Genomic DNA, 10,178 nt, shown 5'->3' with positions numbered 1-10,178 from the left:
TCCAACTCACATGGCTTTCTGTCATTAGAATCTCCCTGAGGCACTGTATTTTCTCAGAAGTAACAGAATATGTTGCTATTTGGGATGCTCTTCATTGCTTGAGTTTGTGTGTGTGTGTGTGTGTGTGTGTATGTGTGTGTATGTGTGTGTACACAGTGTATATATGTGTGTATATATATTAATATTATTTATATGCAGCCCCTGAAGAGCTAAGTTCTATTTCTTAAATACTGAACCTTCTTTAAACTTCTCAAATACTGAGCCTTTTAACCTTTATATATCATGAAAACTTAGGCCTGAGAAAAGACAAACGGAAAATAATGTTGCCTTCACAAAACAAGTCTTACTTGCATTTGACAATGAAAATTGAGTTCTATTTTTCTGATGCTATGTTGTTTAATGGAGAGGTTGTCAAAGTGTGTTGAAAGGGAGGGACGACTATCCTGCCTTATAAATGCTGAGAAAAGGTGTGTATTAATACATTTTAAAGCAATATTTGGTACTGTGCTTATCTTTTTTCCACTTCTACTTCACAACAGTTTTCCAACCTTTACAAATAGTTTGTTTCCTAAATACCAGTTCTCTTAAAAGCCACTCCTAGAAGTGATAAATGAAACAGTACAACAAAAGCTTGGTTCTTAAAAGGTCAAACATTCATTAGTTTACTGCAAGTACCAGGAGACAGACAATAGTGGTGAGATAATCAAGAAAGTGGAAGTACAAGAATAATAGGTAATTTCTGCTTAGACTGAACCACAAGCCTTAGCAAAAAGAGTAACAATCGTACAACTCTGGTGCTTACTGGATAATGTTGTAATTCTCCTTCAAAGAAGAATTTGATGGTACAAGCTGTTTAGCAAATTTCAGGTGCATTCAGAAAGAGACCTGGCCTCCCTGTACTTGGGACTTAAAAAGGTAGTGAGAAACACAGTTCTCTTAAAATAGGCATATGACAGTCTTTGTTCTTAGCATGAGTTCCAGAAGTCAACTGTAGATCAAAGGTGGAAAGGGTATGTCTTCCTGTTGTCATAATTGATTGCTAACATAACAGAAGGTTAAATATTTCCCACACCAGTCTTGGCCAAACTATATTTGCTTGCCACTCAAAACAAAGATAAGAAAAAGAGGGTTTGCTTCCTCTCTTTCTTATAGAGATGAAAAATTTATAGAACTGGGTGATAATTTTCTACCCTTTCCAAAAGTGCTTCAGAATATCCAGGGGAGTAATATCTGAAAGAGAAATAAAGGTTATTTTATTAAAAATTTATAATGTTAAATACTAAAGCTGCAATTCAGCGAAAAAGTAAGCATACTTAAAATCAGTAGAATTGTGTGTAATTCAGATTGCATTTAGGAAATAAAAATTAGGCTAGAAAGCTAGAATGCTTGTTCCATAAAAGGTGATTTCCCTCCAAATCCACAGTAGAAAAATGTGCATGCTCCATGTGTATTTGGTATCAGATTAGATTAGAAGTAAACCAAATATCAAAATATTTGTTCAACCTCTGCCCATTTTGTATAGTAGGCTTGGTGGTTGCAATTTAACAATTTAACAGCAGTACTTTGGAATAGGAATCACAGGAAAGGAGCTTTGCACTCTTAACATCTAACTGTATTTTAAACTGGACAGCACCAAAATCCTATTTCTATCCAAATTCTGTTTTTCCTGTTGTAATTTAACAAGAAAAAATGATTCAATTTAGGAAACCCAAATGGGAATATCTTATAACCTATAGTCTATGATTCTTAACAACCTCACTCATTTTTAAGATGTACTTTGTCATTTAATTAGAAATAAACATCCAGAAAGAAATCTTTGACCTTTGTTGTAAAACTCAGGTTTCTACATATTTGGTGGGGAGATTTTCCTTACTTTATTATAAGATTGCAAAATAAAACACTATTTTATTTTGCAAAGAATATTTCTTTAGCACTGACTGAACTCTTTCAAAATTTTATTGGAATGATTAACTGCTGTCTGTCTATAATGTCTTAGATAGGCAATCAAAAATAAAGGTCCCATCTTTCCTCAGATCTCAGTACAAAGGCCAGATTTAAAAGCAGCCTCCAGCTTTTAGGACCAAAAAAAAGAAAATGTCGGCAGACAGTAAAAAGTAAGGGAGTAACTAGTTCTTTTATCTTTCAAATCAGAGATGGTGCTTAAATCAAATAAATAAAATGTGCAAACTAGGCAGTAAATCCTTTTGGTGGGGAACGGAGTAGTTAAACCCAATACTAATGTGTAGATAAATAAAGTCTCCATTACTAAATGAAACTAAAATCAATTGGAAATATTAAACTAATAAAATAATCAGATCTACATCTGCTGATGTGGAATATGTACAGTTTACTATGACAGTGAGTGCTACAATGTTCTTTGGCACTATGAAAATTAGAGGACTTGAATAATTCTATTATATTAGAAACCTGACAATATCTGTTGCTTAAATAATTAGGATTACTTCTGATTAAAATCCATGAATTCAAATTGTAGATTTTTTTGAAAAAAGAAAAGCACCTGATGTATGTCAAGATAAATTCAATAATATGAAGCATACTGATACTCAGTCTAATATAGTCTTTCCCATCTTAGTCCTTCCAAATACATTAAAATTACCACACTTATGTTGATTGGAAATTTCTGGGGTTGTAATATTAATGAATCTACACTTCTTGCTCTCAAGTTTAGGTAACAAAATCTCTAACCATTGTATGTGTTTTCAAGGAGTAGCAACCAAGGAGCTTTTATGAGACATGCATTAAAAAAAATATTACAATTGAAATTAGAATGAATGATAGCATCACTTTATGGAAAATGAAGCTGACCAGTAGAGGGAGTACATATGTATGGCATAGAATTAGCAGTGTCTAACACACAACTATATTTTTTTAACTCAGTTACTATACAGAGCCCATTTACAAGCAATTCATTTCACTCTACCTGAAAGCAGAACTCAGAGGGCAGGGAGAAAGGATAGGGCTTAGATTTTGACAAACTAAGGTAAGCTATAGGACAATGCCACATACCTCCCTTAGACCAATAAAATCACACAGGATGGGCCTTCTCTGGGTACCTTCAGCAGGACAATGCCGGCTGCCGGCGCCTAGGAGTAGGGCCTTCTCTGTTGTCGCTCTGGCCATATGGAATGAGCTGCCCCCCAGAGATCCAGGCCATCCCCACTCTCATGGCGTTTCACAAAGCCATTAAAACCTGGCTTTTCCGGCAGGCCTTCTGATTGGTGTTTGTTGCGTTCTTTTTTAACTTTGTGTGTCCTATTGTTTTTAAGTTCTTTTAATTTCTTTTTTATTCTGTAAGCCGCCCGGAGTCCTTCGGTATTGAGCGGCATAGAAACCTAATAAATTCAATTCAATTCAATTCAATACAAAGACAAGATTTATCCTCTTAATGGATTTATCCAAAATCATTTTGATAGTCGGAGGCCACATTGAGATCACTAGCTGGCCAGCTACCGTCTAGAACAGGGATGTCAAACTCATGTTGTCACATTGTCATCATGTGATACATCAGGACTTTTCCCTCCTTTACTAAACTGTGAGGGGGTGGTGCCAACATATGACATATCTAGCCTGCAGGCTGCGAGTTTGGTACCCCTGGTCTAGAAGTTCTAAACCATTTCCTATATTATTTGTACGTTTCAAATAGATATATCAACAAATTTAGTATATTTATTGGGGCCAACCTCATGCTGTCTTCTAGTATGGAATTCTTGAATTTTTCTATTTTAATGGACACCAAACTAAAAATAGCATTTCAGCATTTCTTGTTAAGGATTGCTTTAGATTATATAACTATATGCTTATAGTGATACCATGTGACATACATACGGTACATAAAGTGCATTACCTAGATTGAACTGAATAGGTGGATGGTAATAAAGAAATGTTATATTGAATAGGTCAGTAATAAATGTGGTTAGTCCCCAAAGTTGCTGTTATGCAAATATCATATACTAATAACAGGTCTCATCTTCTCCCCTCATGTTTTAGCATATTTATTGTACTTTGTATTTTTGAAGAATTTTATTTATTTAATTTTATGTTTTTAATATTGTAAGCCATTCAGAGTTACTCTGTGGTAAGATGAGCAATCAATATGTTAAAAAAAGAAATACAAATGAATTAAAATTATTTTAAAAATTATTCTTTATATAAGACATTTTCTACTTCTTACTGAAGAACTACTTCTAAATATCCCCAGGGACAGAAGTGAAATCTGCCCATTGAAATTAATATATCCCTAATTTTGTAGATTCCAGAGTAAATAACAGTTCATAATCCCAGAACCACTGAATGTTTGTACTGTATTAACTATGCAACTGTTATGGTGATGCTTAATAAAATGTCATTATTCGAAAGTTAGCTAAATAAACTAAACTATAATTGTTTAAATATAGAATACGTGAAATTAATTATTTTCCAACCTCACCTGACTATTTCTTCTGGATAACAATTATTAATTGTATTGATATACTCTTGAAGTAGTGAGCCAGCTTCTGCTTTTATCTCCTGAACTTTTTTAAGACCACCACTTGTTACAAAAAGACGCCTGGCTTTGGAATCATGTGGCAAAACCTATTTAAAGAAAACAAAATCAAGAATTCAATTTTCTTACTCAAAAGTTCTTATTTCCTTTGAAGCTTAATATTAATGTGAAGCTAAGATGCAAAAGAGTGAGCATAATTTAGCAAATGTTATTCATTCAAGTCTCAATTAACAAATGAGGGTATGAGCATTATTGTCAAAAAAAGAATATACAAAGGAGAAAAATAAGTTGCTGATCTGCAATTGTGAGTTTTTTGACTAATCATCACTTCCTGAAAATGACATATGTCAAGAGGCAGTGCTCTATCTTTCAATTTCTTGAGCTCACACAACTGTCACTCACAAACACCAATAATGCTCATCAGATCTTGACTTGTTTAAGTCAGGTAATAAAAGTGCATAGATGACATTTCACAGAACTAGAGTTATAGGAAAACAACTTGTCCATCTTTTCTGTGCTCCACACAAAATGAGCAACCTAAGAACATCAAAAGTGGATCAGATGACCATGGAAAGCAACAGGTAAGATCATAATGGCTAAGGGACACATCTATTTGGGTATGAATATCTAATTCATAAACAAAGTTAAAAACTGAGACTATATTGCCGGTTCCACCACAAAACCGCGTTTGACTAAAGCGCGCTCGACAAAACCACGTAGCTGATGTCATCACAGCGCGACAACAGCGCGGAGAAAAAAGCACGCTGTAAACGCTAAAGCTAAAATTAACCCCTAAACCTAAACCTAACCCCCCTAAACCTAATCCTAAACCTAACCCTTAACCTAACCCTAAACCTAACCCTAACCCTTAACCTAACCCTAAACCTAACCCTAAACCTAACCCTTACCTTAACTTGAATCGGCTTGCTTTCAAAGCGCTATTTAAAGCGCCCTTTTTTCTCCGTGGTCGCTGTTGTCGCCCTGCTGATGGCGTCAGCGACGTGGTTTAATCGGGCGCGCTTTAGTCGAGCGCAGTTTTGTCGTGCCACGATATTGCCAACTCACCCACCTCTACAAAATAAATATCTCAAGAAGAGTCAAGGATGCAACCACAATTCATGTTGAGTGGAAGTACTGTGTCTGTCCCATCTGGCAATAAGAGCATGTTGCACTTTGCTGCAGGTCCCATCCATGAAGAAATGTCACTTAATAGCACCTATTTTATGCTGGGGCATCTTCCCTTTGGAACTTCATTCCCCTAGAGGTCAGACTGGCTCCTATCTTGCTGGCCTTTCAGAAGAGTTTGAAAACATTTTTGCTATCTGGCCTGAAGATCCTCTAATGTGGGTATTGCTAGGGAAGTTGAGTGTGCTCCTACTCACATTTTTAATAGATTGTATTTATTTATTTTTGTTATGTGTTCATTATCTTGTATTATAGCGTAGTGGTTAAACAGCAATATTGCCAACAAAACTCTGCCCTTAGCCTGGAATTCAGTCCTGATGGTGCTTTAGTCTGTCCTTTTGAGATTGGTAAAATGGGGACCCAGAGTGTTGGAGTCAACATGCAAATAATGCTTTTTCATTGTAAACCATCCAAAGAGTGTTCTAAAGCACCTGGGGGTGTATATAAGACTCAATGCTATTGTTATTGCTATTCTATGTTTTAAATTTTGTGTGTTACTCAGTCGTTATGTAAAATGGGCAGCCATATAAGTTTACCAGAAATGCAAGACACAACAGATAGAGTTACTGGGTGATACATATCTGAATGCATTGACCTGAAACAGATTGTCCTTCATATAATAATTCATAACAGTATAGGGGCTGTTCTGCAGAGCAACATTATAATGTTTTCTCTAAACAGAAGTCAGTTAAGATATGCTGACTTACAAGAATATTGACTATTCACCTTGGCAATTAAAGAGAACAGAGATTCACTTCACATAAGAGGCAGGATAGGAAGCAACCCTGAGCAACTGTGTTTGGGCTCCTAGGATGGAGAGGTTAGCCACTTTCACATTGTCCAAGCAGATCACAAGATTGGACGTGCTCCCCACTGATAACATGTCACTTTGCTATTTCTGAACAGGTCTGCTTATCTTTTGAAAGTTTATGTGAGAGAAATAACAGTAACTCTGCCTAAATTTTCTATAAGACCATTGTGAAACAGACATATTTGGGGTGAAGCTCCTACCAACTAAGTTACATTTGGACAGCATTTTATCAGTGTTGGAGAAGACTGATAGTATAGTAAAGAGGATTGACATTTTTATGTTTCTTGGGTTATGTGGGAAACTAGCATAACTCTTCCCACCAACTTCCACAAAAATGTTATAAGGAAATATTACCAGCAAGCAGTTGTAGAACCTGAAAGTATCCACATACTATGCAGAGTGGTATTAGAGTAGGCAAAATAGTCAATCTCACTGCAGCTTGTGGAAAAAAAAATTCTACGCCACAACAAGCATCTGAAAGCAACTATTACATTCGTGTTCATAACAACAGTAATTACTTAATTATTCAGTGTGTCTCTCACACACAAAATCCATGTGGAGCTTCAATCACAACATTTCAGCTGTACCTAACTTTTTTAAACTCTTTGAACATCCCTGAGTATAATAGTGCCGTCCTATCTAGAAACTGATCTACAAAGGTACCCAAACATGGGCGTTTGCAGAAAATTAAGGAGCCAATATTAAGCCTGAGATGTCCCTGACAAAGGAAAGTGCAATCTTGCTTTAAAGTAGCGACTACAGCTTTACAGAGGTAACATGGGACTGGTAACAGATAGTTCTAGAATCTGAGAAACAGGAACAAAGAATATGTGGGGAAAACTGAACTTGCTCAAAAGATCTGGCCTTATTATGAAATGTTTCACCATCTATAAGTATTTATACTTCAAATTCAGGGACAAGTTACAATTATCAGAAGACTGGGGAAGCCAAAAACATTGATACAATATAGCGGGAACCATTTTGGAGATAGTAGCTATGTCCAACTTCTAATCTTCAGTATAGATTTTGTGTCCAAATAGGAACCATAGTTGAAAATAAATGGGATGCAAGAGGAAGCTGGGAGCTTTGTCTGGAGGTCTTTAAAATCTGCTCTGACACAATAAATGGCTACAAATGGCAATAATGCCATTTGCCATGCTTGCTTAGAACAGGTGTGGAAACAAGTTCAATGTGCTGTTATCTGGTGTAAAGATTTCCAAAGACTATCTACTTGGTTTATCACTGCAGATGATGCAATAAGGAAAAGGCAACCTTGGTATCATAAAAATGAAGGTCAAATATAATAATGATAGATGGAAATGTAGGAAACATCCTTCCTAGAGAAATTTAAGGATACTACTTTCTATAATCCTCAAAAGGAACTGAGATGATGAGCAGCACCTTCCTGCATATATGGCCTATTTGATAGATGTTCTGCACTGATGCAGTACCCACTTGTTAAAGCACAACAGTCACAAATATCTATTTTGTATTCAGAAAGTATAAAGAAGAAGAAAATACATTACTGTACTCAAAAACCACTGTGGAGGAACTTATGGAACTTTAATCCAATTTGCAATATGAATATAAAACTTAAAGTGAATACTATAATAATAAGATGACCAATAACTCTTATCCGACAAATATTATGCTATATTCACATTTCTAGCAGTAAAGAAAGAGGGCTATTTCAGTTTTATACATTAAAATAGATTTTACCCAATTCAAAAGATTTTATTTTTGAACTTGGTATCATTTAAACTGAATCTAACAGCTTTGAAATACCAGGGATTAGGATTCCCTATTCATAAGTATTTATGTTTACTTAACATATATTATACATTAGTTTATTCACGATCTAATCATACCATAATTTTCTTGATAAAATCTTAAAAACATATGGGATATTTTTTAAAATAGGTTTTGCTCTCTATGATTATTTCTAACATTTGACATTCATTAAGCAGTGAACCTATAATGTTTAGCAGACAGGACCAATTCAGCTGAGAACCTTCCATCAAACTGTAACACAGACTGGTGAGTAGAATGAATTTTCTGCTGAATTAGAAACACACAAACTCAAATAAACCAATTAAATCCACCCATTTTAAGATATTCTGTAGTCAGAGTCAACACAGCTGGGAGATGCAATAGGATGACCTCTCCTTATAAAAACAGGTATGCATTATTCACAGACCAAAGTCAGGTTACTTTTCATATATTTTATTCTAAGCCATTGAGATACTATAGTGGAATATGGCTAATAAATAAATAAATGGAAACACTTCTCTTTAAAAGCATTGGCAATTCTTTATGATAAAAAGCAAAAAAGTAGCTTAGTTTCATGCTTTCTATTTTTTAAAAATGCTCTATTAAACACACTGAGAAGGTCAGAGTGGGATGGATTACAAGGCAAACAATCACGGAGCGATCAGAGTGGTCCTGTGTGATGAGATTTGCAATCTATCAGAAAGAGTGAGTCTGCTGGCATTCTATTCCTTCTTGGGTATAAAGGCATAGAGTCTAATTAACAAACTTGCTGATAAAACAAAGAGCTTTTTAGCAGGGATTCTGGCATCCATTAAAACCTTAACCCAAAACCTGGTCCTTGACAGCTATGTCTATTCAAGACAAATAGTTCTTTTGTGGCCCTTGAACTGTTGTTTTTGAGATTGTTAGGCCAATATAAATAGTATGGCTACTCTTGCTTAATCTACAAAACAGGATGCTTTAACTCTGCACTCTCTGATCTAGGGCAGACAGAGCCACTGAACTTAGGAAAAGCTAGTTAAACAGTTACTGAAACCTTCCCCCTTCCCCAAAACATCCCAAATAAAAAAGGGAAATGGAAAAAATTGAACCTTACAAACCAAATAGTCAAGGAAGTTTTCTTCTGACCGCTGCCACCATTCTTAAGAAGGAATATTGATCTTGGACTGATTCTTACCTTGCTGAACTGGCCAACTATATGTTTCAGGATATTGGGAGGAGCATCATGTAGCAAGGGCTCAAGAGCTGACAGATGAGTACACTTCTGTAAAATGTTCTTCAAGGCTTTCTTAGCCTATCAAAATACAAAATGTCCTCAGTAAGACATCAACAGACAATAGCTACTTACAGTGTAAAATTAAATTTGCATTATTTCTACAAGGCAAAAAGCTGATAACTATTTTCCAAGCACAATACCTGAAACATACTTCCTGCAAATGTTTAAAAATTATTTTGGAAAGTAGCATTATAATAAACCTATAAATGTACATTAATGGAATTTTTTAAAATGCCAATAATAATAACCCTATTTTTATTTTGGATTATGTGGGTTTCATTTTGTAGATCCAGTGAATTTAGAAGTTCAAATACTCATTCTATTGGTAAGCTAGGAACCATTTTTTTGATTCCTAGCATACCAATAGCAAAGAAAGACAGACTTACTCATGTTCTAACCCTAACTCTAATCCTTTTATGTAGTTTAAAAATATTTACCACTTGATTAAACTTGAAGGTTATATTTACTGAATTATTAAATCACATGGACATAAAGGACATAGACTGGCCAACATTTGAAATGATTTGACAAGTGCTATAATTTATGAGTACAGCATTCACTTAAACAAAAAAAAAGTTCCCAGTTGAGTCCTAGGTACGTAACTGCACAGCAGACCAATCTTAAAGATCTGA

The 10,178-nt window shown here is 35.1% G+C and overlaps 1 protein-coding gene across 1 annotated transcript in view; it reads right to left on the bottom strand.

The window, feature by feature from the left end:
* Positions 1 to 631: 631 nt before the first annotated feature.
* Positions 632 to 10,178, bottom strand: part of SPAG6 (sperm associated antigen 6) — a 44,056-nt gene continuing 34,509 nt past the window's right edge. The window contains exons 9-11 of the mRNA XM_014072475.2: positions 9,448 to 9,564; positions 4,448 to 4,593; positions 632 to 1,230 (exon numbers count right to left, since the gene is read on the bottom strand). Of these exons, the coding sequence (XP_013927950.1) occupies positions 1,164 to 1,230; positions 4,448 to 4,593; positions 9,448 to 9,564 (330 nt within the window). The 3' untranslated portion in view covers positions 632 to 1,163. The remainder of the gene's footprint in view (positions 1,231 to 4,447; positions 4,594 to 9,447; positions 9,565 to 10,178) is intronic.

Source organism: Thamnophis sirtalis, unplaced genomic scaffold (assembly GCF_051295495.1).
Source record: "Thamnophis sirtalis isolate CommonGarterSnake01/CBP01778 unplaced genomic scaffold, rThaSir2_p1.2 scaffold_4, whole genome shotgun sequence".
In the NCBI taxonomy this organism is placed as follows: Eukaryota; Metazoa; Chordata; class Lepidosauria; order Squamata; family Natricidae; genus Thamnophis; species Thamnophis sirtalis.
Note: the sequence above shows the minus strand (reverse complement) of the source record. Positions and strands in the feature narration are given on the sequence as shown.